The following is a 15,431-nucleotide window of genomic DNA, read 5'->3' as shown; positions in this document are numbered from 1 at the left end:
AGCCCCCGGCGGGGCGGGGCGGCCCGGGGCGGGGCGGGGGGCGGCCGGGGGGCGGCCCCGCACGCAGGCGCGCTGGGAGCCCGGGGCGCCCCACGCGGGCGCTCCCAAAGCCTCGGCGGCGGCGCCCGGCTCGGCTGCGAGGGGGCGCGGGCCGGGGCCGTGTTGAGGGGGGGCGGCCGCCGCCGCGCCCTGGTGCTGGGCTGTACCCGCTGCCATGGGGTAGGGGGCGGCGGGGGGACGCCGCCGGGCTGCGGCCGCCGTTGGAGCGCGGAGCCGGGGGGCGTCGGCGGCGGGGCCGGTGCCGGGGGGGCTGCCCCGGTGCGAGCGCGGCGGCGGCGGGCGGAGAGATGGTCGCGGAGTTGGTGAGCGGCGCCCTGGGGCTCGCCCTGTACCTCAACACGTTGGGCGCAGACTTCTGCTACGACGACAGGTAGGGGGCACGGGGGAGGGATGGAGGGAAGGAGGGAGCTGCCCACCTGCCCCCAGCCCCCCGGGGGCCGCCGTCGTCGGGGGGGTGTCTGTGTGTCCCCCCCCCCCCCCCCCCGCCGGTAGCACCCGGGGGGAAACCGTGGTTCGCGGCTTAATCCGGGCGCGATTAAAACGGGTGCGTAATTAGCACGTACCGGGGAGAGCGGCGCGGCTGGGTGAAGTTACTGACCGTGCTGGGGCGCTTCGCCCGCCGCCGGCGTGAACTCCCCCCCAGAGGCCAGCCCGGGGCTGCTTTGACAGCTCCGCGCTGGGTCCCGCAGCCCCCGGTCGGCGGGTGGTGCTGCTCGGGGCCGGGGCCCGAGCTGTCCCCGAGGCTGCATCCTTGGCCGGGCTTCTGCCTCGGTCCGAGGCAAAAAAAAAAAAAACCCCAAGCACCTGTCTGCAGCTCGCTGGTTGCTACCTCGGGGGTCTCCCCGTCCTGTCCCGCCGTGGTGCGGGGCGCTGCACCTGCTGTGCGGGGGCCTAGCTCTGCTCCAGCTTTGTCCTGCACCAGGGCTGTGGCCACGAAGCCCCCCGTGCTTGGGTGGGTGCCGGGCACCATGTCCCCTGTGGATCCCGGCACCTCCGGCTTCGGTCCTGCAGGTCGCTGGTGTGAGCCTGAAGTCCTGCGAAGTGTCGTGGGCTCGTGTGAGCCTTCCAGCTACGGATGAGGGTTTTTATTGTTTAAACCTGCCTTAAACTTAACCTGCAACTTAAAACTTCATTCACCAATGGTAAAAGAAAAAAAATAAACTGTTACTCTGACACACGAGGTCTGAGTTGGATCAATAGAAAGCAGTGAATATTTTGACACACTGACACTGTTTTAGACCTGCTTGTTTTAGTTAAGAGCTGCAGGAGTTGTGGAATATTTACGTAAACCCAAGTGGCATATGTTGCAATATTTAGGCAAAACTGGGTTTTTTAAGGACGTGCTTATAAGCCTGTCCTGCAGGCCAGTTCAGATTGGCTGGGGTTAGAAGGCAGTTTGAAATACTACCTGATGTTATTGATGTGGAGGTCAGGGTTATTCTTGATCTTGCCTGAGCGTGCTTTAACACAGTTGGGAAGTGGGGATGCGTGAGTGTCATCGAGGAACGGGTGGAAAAGGTAATCACAGCTGTATTCCTAATATTAATCCCACGCTATTTAAGAGGTGTTCCAAAGCAAGGCAGTGTTGGTATGTTTACCTTCTAACTAAAGAAAGTACTTCTCATTGTAACTAAGATTTAGGTATTCACTAGAGTGCTCTAAAAGCCAATTAATGGCAGTTCTGTACGCAGGGTCATCTAATTAGGATGCCTTTCAACTGCAGCCCTGGAAGGGGAAAGGCAGAAATGGCTGTTGCATGCTGGTAATTGTTGAACTAGAAATGGTTATCTATTCAAAGAGGCAAGGCTCTCAGACCTAAAGTATTCTTTTAACTGTAATCACAGAATCTCGCTGCCCTGCAGGAGCCTACTTGAAATGTAACGCTAGAAAAGGAGGTCGATGCTGGAGCTGCAGGACACAGCCCTCCATGTGGGAGATGGATCATGCTACTAACTTTAAGTGAATCAAGATTGTGCATTTAAGCTAGGAACCTGCAATCTTTGTTTCAGGAGGGCAGTGTATTGCTATAGCTTTTTCTGCTTCCATTGCCATTATATTGAAATTACATCAGGCTGTTCTTTTTTTTAATATAGTGATCAAGCTTACTATATAAAGGGTTTCTGTAATTGTGTTCTGTATATTTTTTTTAATGTAGGTTGGTTAAGATTAAGTGGCATCGTAAAAACTTCTTATAACAAAATCAATTTCCCAATGGTAAAACTTAATATTTTAGCGGCTGCACAGCACCAAACCAAAGACTGTACGGACAGTGATATAACAAGCTTGCTTGTAGTCTGGGGTTTATGACTTTATATCAAAGGATTCAATATTTTATTTCCTACCCTTCACCCAATTAAGCTGAAATTGAATTTAAGCTCTGAGGAAGTTGAGTAAAAAAAAAAAAAAGTACACATACTCACTTTTCATCATGAGTCAACCTAACTTTCAGCTGGACAGATATGTGGCATGAGTGTAATCAGTGTAAACATGATCTTTATAATCAATTGACATATTGATTATTTTAAATTAAAGTGACAGCTTCTAAATCTGAGAGCTAGTATAAAGAAGAAACACTGCCTTTTTTTTCCTCTGTGGACCTAGAAAACAAGCTTTTGTCACCCTGTTCCCTGCTGCTGCAATTTTCGCAGACAGCTGTGATATTTCCTAGTTACGTGTGTAGATTACTGGGGGGGGGAGAATCCTCCTCCACCAACCTCCTTGTTAATTTAGGAACAAATATATTTTCCATTCTCTTTTTGCATATTTGTTTTAGAAGAGATGAATGTGGGAAGAGGGGTGGAAATATTTTGATGTTCGACTAATGCCACAGTGAGCTTACATGGCATGCTAATAAAGCTTTATTTATTGCTGAGCAAAATCATTTTGGAAACAATAAGGAGGGGTAGGGAGAAATGCAATTTCCATTTCTACGGAAGTGTTGAAGATCTTCACTGTTGCACTGAGTTAAATCCAGATTCCTGCCAGATTAAGGGGGGGCTAATCTCTAGTCACTGCACATACCGTCCTTGTTTCATGCTAATGTCTACCAGTATTACAGGAGGGAAACCTATGGCTGCAATTAGGCTGGCACCCTGGCATCATTATTTTCCTTTGCCATTTAAGCCCACCCCAAAGCAGGCAGTTTGACCTGTGGGTGCCTTGCGTTGAAGCTGTGGTCCTTCGCATGACCTGTGCTAAGTAAGACAGGTCCCTGTCAGTTTGTAGCTGAGGTGTGGAAGATTTAGTGCTCCAAGTATCCCAGGGTCATACGCTGCTGCTACAGCGCGCATGTCAAAAGCAACTCATCCGTTGAGGTATTCCATTGTACTCCCAAACAAGAAAGGCATAGTTTAAGGAGGGTGTTAGGAGGAATCTATAACCTCCAGTGGTGTATTTTCTCTGTGGCCCGCTGTATGTATTTTCCAGAGCACCGATTTTGTCAGGCTTGTCTGCCTCTATGTAGGATGCCTCCATGAGATGTGGTAGCACTGACCACATTTCTGTAGCTTGTGCTGTGTTCAGTAGGCCTGAACGGGGCAGTCTAGCTGATGGTAGAAACGGCATCAGGCAGCCTTGTTTCGAAGTCAGAGGACAGTATTACAAGCTGCATTGAAGAAATTCTAATGAATGCCTTCACAGTGTAGAGTCAAACTAGCATAATTTAAAAATAGGCTGAGGCTGAGCCCATTGCACAGTACCTCTGTTGGGTCTGACACATGAGAATTAATCTAGCAAGTGACCCAAATACAGGATCTAGAAGAACAAGTGTAAGTACACTGGGGAAAATTACTTGCCATCTGTTTCCTCGTTGTATGTGTATATTTGATTATTAATTTACATTTGTGATTTTTGTGGCTCCTTTTTGTCATCTGCTCTCCATTTCTCAGCACCAAGTGCATTATCTCCAGCAGCTTGCAATAGATCCAGTTCTCAGGAGGCTGCATTCTCTTCAGTTTCAATAGTGAGGCTGGTGGTCAGTAAAAATGGGAAGAAGACATTCACAATTTCTGTGCAGTGTTTTCCCATTGTCCCTCCTCTACTCTCTTAAATGTGCTAATTTCAAGTGAATTTGGTAATTTGTGTATGAAACATGGCCTTGTATGTGCTGATAAAGCAAAACAATGCAGAGAAGATGCACGAGTGACAGAGGCAACATGGTTTTCAGCTATTGTAGTTAAGGATCAACCAAGCAAACCAGTAATTGACTGTCTAATGGGATGAAGCTGGCATGATAATGTTCTGTTACTGTGATACCTGTTCTATTTTAAACTGTGAACATCATCTAAAAGTGTATTTGGCTTTAGCTTTAGAAAACATTTATGCATAAAAATGTTGTTGAATAAGACACCTTAATCAAAATGTGAAATCTGTTTCATCAAAATATATATATATATTTTTTTTCCAGTGGAGATGCTCTCGTATAGAGATTTTTTGAAGCAAAAAAGAAATTGTCCTCGCAGGCTTTATTTTAAGATTTCTGTTGCATATATATCACTAACATAAACCGTGTCGCTTTTGGTAGGTGGTTCAGAGAATAAATTCATTACCGTTAGCAGACGGAGAGTCTCCCTGAGTCACTGGCGGGATGCATCTCATCTGCAGGAAGTTCTTCCAGCTCACAACGGAGTTACAAATTCAAATGATCCACTTTCTCCTGCATCTCCCATATGTATTCCAGCTGCACTTCTGAATCCTTTAAGTTTGCCAGAGTGAAAGTTGCTCAAAAGGCACAGAAGTCTCTCATCTCAATTTGTTAACCATCTGATAGCTGCAAGAATGCTGAATTAGAGCTCCTTTGCCTCACTCATCTGGAAGTTTGCCTTTTCCTTGTTGGCTGCTAAGATTATTTTTTTTTTCTGTGAAGTTGTCTGAAGCAGGCTTTGCTGTTTGTTTATGGAATTTCTTTCTTTAGCTGAAATATTTGATGTTTAAGCTGTAGATGCGAGCCTGTTGGCAACCTGTGGTGAAAGTTGCTCCAAATTGGAAAAACAGACTAAATTTTAAGAGAGAGATGCTTATTCTCATTGTTACTTATGTAAAACTGAATCTGTTTCTTGGGCCATGCTTATGGTTAGATTTTTATCATTTTTTGAATTATTTTAAAGGCTTGACACATCACTTGGATCAACTGTCTTTTTAATTTTTAAACTGTTCGTCATCCCTAATTTCTTTGTCAGAAATGGTTGATTGAAAGATGGATTTATTTTACCTGGAAATCTGTACCTTATGCCAGAAGTTCTTTGTTTTCTGATGCTTTGGCCGCCAGTTTGTGTGTTTTTTGTTTTTTTGTTTTAAATTTCTCTTGGTTGCAGAAGTCTATTGTTGGCCTTTGAGGCTTGGCAAATGTTGAACCTCCCATGCTTTCCCACCTGGGGTGACTGATTCATATAAACCCTCCTTACTGCCCTTTAAAATGGGTGCTCATGGGCAGGCTAGTTAAGTCAGGATGACCATGGCATTTTGTTTCAGTTCTAGATCGGGCTTTGAAGTCACATACCTATAGCCTCAGAATAGTCCTCTAGACATGAGATATGTATATTCATGGCTTGCATGGATGGTCCCTCCCAAGTAAGCAGCAGAGGGAGCAAATCCTATAATTACTTTCCCAGTTTCATGCTCCAAAGAACTCTACGCTGAACTGTTTTTCTCTGAAGCCTAGCCTATTGCTGAATGAAACTTGAAGAGATGAAGGATATGTTTTTTTTGGAAACACACCTGGGATATTACTTAACAGGTTGACTCAGTTTGTTCCATCAGTACAGTCAAAACACCTTGCAGACTTATGAATGGATCAAAATGGTCATCTACAAAGGTAGTGGTGAGTACTTAGGCTCTGCCCTTTCCTGATGGCACAGCACTCATATTTGACAGCTTCTTGCAAAACAAAGAAACCGGATGGATTGCAGGGATGGCAGTTGAGGATCAAGTAGCGTGTCAAACTCTATTTCACTTTGAGGAAGAAGAAAACTACTAAACCAAGCATTATGATGCTGATGAAACTTGGTCATCCAGCCTCTGTGGAGAGGGATCACTGGCCGTTGTGTTCTGATGTTTGACACACCAGTGATTCTTGGCCTTCGAAAAGGAAAAATGTAGAAGTGTCTTCCTTGAATGTTAATCCTTGTGTTACCTAGATATACTGGGTTTACGTGGCAAGGTTTTGATAGCCTGGAGAGATGGGTGGGCCTGCATGGGTGGCCTCTGTGAGCAGAGCTCATGTCAGATCAGAGCCAGCTCCAAAAGGGATGTGCCACTGGCTAGAACTGAGCCAGTGAGTGACATTGGTTGTGGCTCTGTGAGAGTGGATTTAAGAAAGGGGAAAAAAACCCAAAAACCACCAGCTGTGCAACAACAGCATGGAGAGGGGGGTGAGAAGCAGCCCTGCAGACACCAAGGTCAGTGCAGAAGGAGGGTAGGAGGTGCTCCAGGCACGCAGCAGTGGTTCCCCTGTGGCCTATGGAGAGGTCCCTGGTGCAGCAGGCTGTCCCCCGGCAGCCCATGGGTCCCACATGGAGCAGATCTCCACGCTGCAGCCCGTGGAGGAGCCCCCGGTGGAGCAGGTGGATGTGGCCTGGAGGAGGCTGCGGCCCATGGAGAGCCCCCGCAGGGGCAGACCCCGGGCCGGAGCTGCAGCCCGTGGAGAGGAGCCCATGCAGGAGCAGGGGGTCTGGGGGGAGCTGCCGCCCGTGGGGGACCTGTGCTGGAGCATTTTGGTACAGACCCATATTGGAGTGGTTCTTCAAGAGCTGCTGCACATGGGCAGCCCACGTAGGATCAGTTTGGGAAGGATGGCATCTTGTGGGAGGGACCCCATGTTGGAGCAGGGGAAGAGCATGAAGATGAAGGAGTGGTAGATTACAAAGTGTTAGGGACTGATCACAGCCCCCATTCCCTGTTCTGCTGCACTGCTTGAGAGAAGGGGAGGGGGGAAGGTGTGTTCGGTTTGCTTTCTGTTTCTCACTGCTCTAATCTGTTAGTAACAGGCAATAAATTACATTAATCTCCCTGCACTGAGTCTGTTTTGCCCATGATGGTAATGGGTGAATGATCTCCCTGTCCTTATCTCAACCCTTGAGCCCTTTTTCATCATGTTTTTCTCCCCCTCCTCTGTTGAGGAGGGGGAGTGAGAGAGCGGTGCGGTGGTGCTGAGCTGCCCGCTGATATGGAGCCATGGTGCTAGGACACTGGGAATTATGTTAGCCTTTGTTTTCTGTTGGCTTTAGAAGGAGATTTTTCAGGAATAGTGGGAGGTTTCAGCTGGGGGTAAGACATTTACTGTCTTCACATCCCTTCTTTCCTTCATCTCATCTCTTTAATTGCTGTTTGTTTTATTGGAAGCACTGTGCTTTCAGCATAAGCTATTTTTTCATATCTTTTTTTTTCCAGTGGTTTATACAAATGGCCCATATACATGCTGCAAAACCTGTTACAAAATCAGTGTAGTCTCTAAAAGAGTGTGTAGGAGTGCATGCAGTCAGAACAGTAAATAGAACAGCAGACTTTTGTTTTATGCCTAAAACTGGAGACAGAGTCAATTCTGGCATCTGCCTTCCAGCAGGGAGCTGGACGAACTTTCCTTTGGAGTCTGCCACAGCGGCTCCTGAATTTGGTTGTGGGGTCACTATGTGCTGTGAGTGTTTCCCCTTCTCTAGCAGTGAAGCGTATTGGCCTCAGCACTGCTCCTAGCCCAGCCAGTCCAGGAAGCCCCGGGATGAGAGGTGGCTGAAGGAGGACTTTCCACATGGTGATACAGACCATTACTGTGGTAGGCAACTGGACTGGTCTGTGGCATCGCCTGTTACTCGGTTATATTTGTATGGCTCTCTTCTTTGCGTGGCCTTTTAGTCTGCTACTTTGAGAAGGCAATTAGGTCCAGGTATAAATCCAGATGAGATGCTTGCAGTCACCTTTCTGGCCACTGGAATAGCTTTCCTAACCTCAAGTAACACTGTGTATTTCTCTCACTGAAGTAGGAGGAGTCTGTGCTGGCTTCAGTGGGACGCTGTGAGCACAAGAATACATTTGGGGTTGTTGTTCTGTAGGTTATCAACCCTCTGCTACATAATCTTTTTCATGCTTAATACTCTTTTAAAAACCACCACCACCAATAAAAAACCCTTTTTTTTTTTTCAAATAAAAAACACTTGAAGGAATACTATGCCTTGTCATATCCTCTCATTTCTGTCAGTTATGTGGAGGTGAAGGTGCAATCATGCCTTTGCTTGTGTTTGATACTGTATTTATTTGATTTGAATGCTTAGTGCGTTTGCAGTGTTGATTGTTTTAATTATTTTAATAACAAGGTGAAGAAGAAATTAGGCTCAGAAGTGAGGCATAGGCTCAGAAATAAGGCTTCTTAAGATACTGCATCGTTTTGTGAGTTATTCATCAGTCCTCTAGATACCACTAAAATAAGAAGATACTTGTTTTCTTAGATGAAGACTGTTTATTGGCCTGGCTCTCCTTGTTGATGCCGGAATTTCACCAGTGAATCATCCTGGGCAACTCCTGGAAATTGGATGTGAAGCTTTGTTTGGAAATTTGGTTTGTGGGCCTCTAGCAAGGATGTTCTCATTCTGCCCCCCCTCATTTTAGTCTACCATATCTCCCCCCAGCAAATCCAATGCCAAAAAGGAAGAAACACGTTATGGTTCCTGAGCAAATACTTCTGGGAATGGTGTACATCTATTTGTGCATTTCCTTGCTGAAAAGCTGTGAATTGTAACAAGAATTTCCTTGTAATAAATTCCGTGGAGCTTCAGAGCATGTTCTTTGTTTTCCCCAAACAATTTCAGTTGTACTTGAGGAAAATTTTAAAGTTTTTTTTTTTCCCTTGGAGGAAAGGAGGATCGGTCTTGCAAAATTAATGCTAGTTGCAGAAGAAAGATTTCATTCCTTAATTAATTATTTGTAATTAAACTTTTGATCTCTTTACATTTTTATAATTAAAGCAGAAGAAAACTAAGGGTTTTAAAAAGTCCTTTGATCTGAATTAGGATTCCAGTGCCAAAAAAATAATTTAAATGCTGCATAGCTATATAAATAAAGCTTTCAGAAAGAAAAAGTATGAAGAGAATGATGAAAAATTTTAATCAAATAACATTGCATTTTTGTGTGTAGCAACTTTTTTTGGTAACACAAGCAGTTCTTTATGGCTTCCTTTTAACACCAGTATACTTGAATAAATTTTGTATTGTGTGTGAGAAGATATAGCTGTACGTTCTACTCCATTTCACAGTACATTACTCATCTCTTATACGTAAATTGCTTGAATTGTTAAAAATCATTGTATTTCTCTTTAATAAACACCATGCATCCTGGAGAATTGTTGACGTGGTCTTTTCTTTTTTTTTTTTTTTAAGAAGACAGACTTCACTATGGGGGAAGGCCAGAAAGTAAATTCCTGTTTGTATTGCTGACCTCCCGTTAAAAAAAACAAACTCCAAGCTGGATCCCTTCAGAGCACCATGCAGGCTGCCTTTTGCTGCCAGCCATCTTCGTGCCCTTCTTGGCCTTTGCAGTGATTGCAGGAATTGGCTCCGCACCGGGTCTGTGGTGCCTGAGTTAGTGTTGCGGCACCCTGAGTGTGGTTATGGGGCGTATGGAGAATTGCTGGCAGGGGGAACCTGAGATGGAAGCTATACCCACCCCACTAGGCCTGGGGTTGCGTGTCTGGATGTGCCTCGAGCTACTGTGCAAGCCATTACATCTCATACTGCTTCTGTTTCCCTTTTCCCTGTTTCTGCTTGTAATGTGATTGCAAGCTCTTGGCAGCCAAAATTGCATCTTTGATATGTATGTTGCATTGGTTGGTTCAGCGTGATAAGGGCATCTGGCTGTTTAAAGGGATGGCTCGGACTTAAAGGAAGGAAGCTTAATGGAAGTCCATGTATGTGTTCCTTTTTCCATAAAGTTGCTGCTTATCCACAACATATTGGCCACAGTGCTGTGGGATTTTACCTAAGTGTTTTGTAAAAAGCATCTCTCTAACTCTGTTTTGATTCATGTTGAATCAGTAGGTTTGTATGCATTCAAAACAAAATCTTGAATTATCCTGATTTATGATGGACCTAGGTGCTTGGAGCTTTATGGCTGGCTGATATAGGGTTAAAACAAGAAGGAAGGATTACATGTCCATGCAGCAGGAAGCTAGTTTGTCCTCTGGAATTTAAAGCCTGCTTTTAGCACTTGACAAAGAAAATAATATAAGGATATTAAGAAAAAAGTAGATGTTTATAACCAAACAAAATTGATTTGCTGAGGTACAGTAAACCTGTGAGAGATTCTGTAGGTAATTCTTCTCCTGTAGGGGACAGTCAGCTCTTTTTCATTTTTCTTCTAAATGTTCTAATTTCAACCGTTATATGCAATCTCTTCCAAAAACAGTTAAAGGCCACCTCATCTAGGGTTTAGGAAACTGTCTGGTGAGGTGGGAAAAAGATTCCACAAAGAAAATAAGGTTCAAGGGGTATTGGCTTTCACTGGCTTTTGTGCTACATACCTAATCCACTAGTGTGTAATGCTAAGAAGTATTAATATTTGATTTTTTTATACTCTTGAAAACTGATAAAAAAAATACCAACTGTATAGGAATTGCAGTGGTGTTTTGTCCATCTAATGCTAAGACGTGCTCAGCCTACTGTATTTCAGAGCTGTTGACTTGATGTGATTGGGGGTCAGCTGTTTTTGCAGGAAAAAGAGAAGGTTTGGTGCTCTTCATACTCTGTAGGTCTCGGTGCTCCTTGAGGTTAGTGCTGGAAAAGGAGTCTTGTCTAAGCAGGAAAATTGCATGGTACAGACAGGTCTGCAGGTGCCATGGTGATGAGTATGATACACGTATGTTGAAAGGCTCTGATGCAGTAGCTTGAAGCAAGGTACCACCCTGTTAGGCACAGTTTCCAAAAATCACATGCCATGCGTGATATTTAAATCTACCTACCTGACTCTGTGCTTGGCTTGTTCTGAACATCTTGCAGTCTGAAATTTGTGAATTTTGTACAGTACCTTCTTATAGGTGAGGAGTTTCAGTTTATGTTCGCACTGTGCTATTTGTTAATAGTGTGAAAAAGTGTATGAGCTCGTTTTGCAGCGAAAGATTTAAATGTCAGTTTCTTACTGCAGAATCCCAACATGTTACAGTCCCTTTTTCTGAATAAGTGATTCTAAAGCATACAAATAAAATGCTGATACACAAGTACATGTAAGTATGGAAAAGCTTATGGGATTCTGGCATAAACGCTGTTATTAAAGGCTATGTCTCATTCTTTCTGTAAATATGTAAGAAAAATCTAAGTGATTTGGATGAGATTTTTCAGTGATGGGTGGGATTAAAATCGGTTTTTGAGAAGCTTTACTTTCTTCTGGCCTAGTGTAATTTAAACAATACTGCTTAAAAGTGTAAGTTGCACTTGATCGCCTTAGCGTGGGCAAGGCTGTAGGGACATCTGTTCATTGTGTAGCACAGTGGGAGTGATGGCTGAGTGTTCTCGCTTGAACAGCAGCCCTGAGAACACTTTATTTTGCATACCTCCTTTAAGATAAGTCACAGGGAAGCATGTGTGTAGAATATAAGAAAAGCACAATATTATACTTTATATGCTGTATTATGTGGCTGAGAAGATACTGGTGAGTGGAGAGTATTTGTTTTCCATCCTTATTTTTCATGAAATCCTATATAAAATGCGTGAGGTAGCAGAACACTGTCCTGCTAAGGAAGAGCAGATACTGTGATAATTCATAGCATGAGCCTGAAATCATGCCAGTTAGTCCTTCGCCAAGGGTAAGTGATCACACTTGTAGAATAAGCTGCTCAAGGAAGACTGCTTATCATGCCGTATTTTGTTTTGTAAAATGCAAAAGAATCCTGTGCGTAGCAGGACAATTGCATTTAATATGCATATTTAATTGCACATATAATAACGGATATTTTTCATCTTAGTTGTACTTGCAGTGCTATCTTATGTCTGTGCCAACAGCGCAGGTCATGGAGGGAGTGAAGGGATGGACTGCAATCAGTGAATCTTCCAACAGAGTGATTAAATTAGTATCAAATTATGCCCTCAGGAATTTCTAAACTCATAAATATAGTAAGCAGTATGGTAATCAGAAGAAAGCATGTTTTTTTATAGCCAGAGTCTTGGTTTCTTTAGTCATTATTCTGAATTTCAGCAGGAACTCGTGTACAACAGTAACTTCTGCTGTTTTACTTTCTGCAGCAAAAGAGCTGTGTTGACTTCGCAGTTTTAATTTTTTTCTGCTGAGGGTTACAAGTTAGGTACATGGGTCACCTTTCACTATCTGTTCTAAATAAAACTAAATGAGGAAGCAAATGCAGAGATTATATTTCAGCTGTTGCTTCAGGAACTGGCTAAACGTTGATTTAATTGAATTCAATTTAGACTGGTTGAATGTTGCTGCTGTTGTAATTAAAGAAAGAAAACTGCAGCTAACTAATCTGTTTTTCTGTCTCTTGTACCTGCCTGAAATTTATTCTTTTTCTAAGTACAAATGAGCAAGTATCCAGCTAAGCAAAATCAGTCTTTGTGCCTAGATGATTATGCACTAACTATTTCGTGCTTATTGGAATGGAAAACATTAGCAGATTGGAGAGGATGAATGGCCTGCTTAATAATATCCAAGAAGGAAGAAAAATGACTTAATAGTATGCTTTAGTGATGATCTGTTTATTGCATCCTAATTTAGATAAGGTCAAGATAAAAGCAAATTATTTTGTATGTCCTACGTGTCAGTAAGAGATAAGACAGCAACACAGGCCTCAGGTTTGCCTTGAAGACTTCTCTCTTTACAAACGCCTGGACATGTGTTCAGCTTTTCAGATGTAAATACTCCCATTAGATGAAATCTTGGTCTAACTGGAGTCGATGGTAAAACTCATGGCAATTTAAATAAGGCTAGAATTTCATGAATGAGTTCAGTGAGACTACTTGTACGCATAAAGTTAAACACATGGCTAAGTGTTTGCATGATAGAGGGCCCACAAGGATACAGGAATAAGACCCTTGCGATGCAATTTGAAGTCTGACCTGCCTTGCTGTTGGGTGATGGAGAGCTGCAGTGAGGAAGTAGGTGAACCTTTTGGGCATAAACAAACACAGAGTATATAAACCATCATAAATAACTACAATTCATAAAACGCTTGGTTGGTCCTAAATAATGAAGCAATGAAAATGTTTATGGACTGTGCTTGTTCTTGTAATATATTTTTATTTTATATTTTTTGGCACAACTGCATGTAAGGAATTAGTATCATTATTATGCTTTGTTATTCAGAACTACTTGGTAGTGGGTGCAGCTTTCTTTTGGAAGGGGAAAGAGGCAAGATAAAAGTCACAGCACAGCCCCTCACCCTCATACTCAGTCATAGGAGTTGTGAAATGTTTGATAATTATGTCAGTTGTTGTAGTCGTCATGTATATTAACTACTTAATTTCATGTCATGCCCGGGAAAGAAACACTCTGTGCATTATCATAACTTTTGACGGCTCTCACCATCTGAGGCTCTCCTCTCCAGATGTTTCACTGTTTTGCAAATTTGATTTAGAGCTGCCTGTACAGCAGAACAACTGTCACATACATTAACAGACCTCTATCTCTCTCTTCGTGGAGAATATCTTTGCAGAGCCTAGTTTCATGTTTCTTGGTGACAAATACTATTTGAACGACTGCCTCCTTAATCCTCTGAGATCTAGATAAGTGCAATTTTCCAGGTTTTTAAGGGAGTCCTAATTTACATTTCATAACACATACACAACCAAGCAATTAGCATGAAGTCTTATGGCAGCCTGACAGTCCTTTGTGCCTATGGAAACAGTTACACAATGGTGCATGTGCAAATAATGTTATCAGGTGCCCTTTGTGTGTGTTCACCCGTTTTACCTAGAGTATACTAAAAAGCTGCAGCCTAATTCTCATTTAAATAAAGCCCGGTCTATTGTAAGATGAACTTGCATAAAGACAGAAACATCAAGGTCTTAAGAAAATAATAGCTGCTATTCATTCTTTTAAATGGCTTCATTTTGGCGTGCTGTTGATGATATTTTTTTTCTCTGAGTATGGCATTATATGCTGTTGCCAGGAGGAACATCCCCCCAGTGGGGAGGTTAGATTCAGGCTGTAACCTTTCCTTTGTCCTTGCTATCTCTCCTTACAGGTGGATGCAGAACCTTGTTCTTCCTCCAGGTTGGAGACTAATATTCCCTATATTTCTGGAGAATGGAGGTGAACACACCTGCTACATGATCCTGCTGATTACGCTGCCTAGTTGCTGTTGGGGAATAGGGAGTTGTAGTGGGCAAGTACGAAACAGGTGAAGTGGCGAGGCAGCAGGAGATGTAACACTGGGACAGAGCTCTTCAAACGTTGTGTGCAGAGGTGTCTGGGGCAAATGCTTTCTCACTTCTCATTGAGTGTTTGGGGTTCTTAAGCTTTGTTTTTTATTTTTGTTTCATACTGATAAGAAACTGAGGCAACTCCTCTCATTTCAGTTGTATTACCACAGAATCCTCTAGGTTGGAAGAGACCTACAAGATCACCTAGTCCAACCTCTGACCTAACACTAACAAGTCCTCCACTAAACCATATCACTAACCTCAACATCCAGACATCTCTTAAAGACCTCCAGGGATGGTGACTCAGCCACTTCCCTGGGCAGCCCATTCCAATGCCTAACAACCCTTTCAGTAAAGAAGTTCTTCCTAATATCCAACCTAAACCTCCGCTGGCGCAACTTCAGCCCATTTCCCCTCGTCCTGTCACCAGGCACGTGGGAGAATAGACCAACCCCCACCTCTCTACAGCCTCCTTTAAGGTACCTATAGAGAGCAATAAGGTCGCCCCTGAGCCTCCTCTTCTCCAGGCTAAACAACCCCATCTCCCTCAGCTGCTCCTCGTAAGACTTGTTCTCCAGACCCCTCACCAGCTTTGTTGCCCTTCTCTAGACACACTCGAGCACCTCCATGTCCTTCTTGTAGTGAGGGGCCCAAAACTGAACACAGTACTCGAGGTGCAGCCTCACTAGAGCTGAGTACAGGGGGACAATCACTTCCCTAGCCCTGCTGGCCACACTGCTTCTTATACAAGCCAGGATGCTGTTGGCCTTCTTGGCCACCTGAGCACACTGCTGGCTCATATTCAGCTGCCTGTCAACCAGTATTCCCAGGTCCTTCTTGGCCAGGCAGCTTTCCAACCACTCATCTCCCAGCCTGTAGCTCTGCTTGGGGTTGTTGCGCCCCAGGTGCAGGACCCGGCACTTGGCCTTGTTGAACTTCATACAGTTGACCTCAGCCCATTGGTCTGGCCTATCCAGATCCTCCTGCAGAGCCTTCCTACCCTCAAGCAGATTGACACACGCA

General features: G+C 44.1%; 1 protein-coding gene across 2 annotated transcripts in view; it reads left to right on the top strand.

The window, feature by feature from the left end:
- Positions 1–254: 254 nt before the first annotated feature.
- Positions 255–15,431, top strand: part of TMTC2 (transmembrane O-mannosyltransferase targeting cadherins 2) — a 253,991-nt gene continuing 238,814 nt past the window's right edge. Inside the window, exon 1 of one of the 2 annotated variants that reach the window (XM_040558346.1) lies at positions 255–430. In XM_040558346.1, the coding sequence (XP_040414280.1) occupies positions 348–430 (83 nt within the window). In that variant the 5' untranslated portion in view covers positions 255–347. The remainder of the gene's footprint in view (positions 431–15,431) is intronic. The other variant, XM_040558339.1, reaches the window with a different exon arrangement.

Source organism: Cygnus olor, chromosome 1 (genome assembly GCF_009769625.2).
Source record: "Cygnus olor isolate bCygOlo1 chromosome 1, bCygOlo1.pri.v2, whole genome shotgun sequence".
Taxonomy (NCBI): Eukaryota; Metazoa; Chordata; class Aves; order Anseriformes; family Anatidae; genus Cygnus; species Cygnus olor.
Note: the sequence above shows the minus strand (reverse complement) of the source record. Positions and strands in the feature narration are given on the sequence as shown.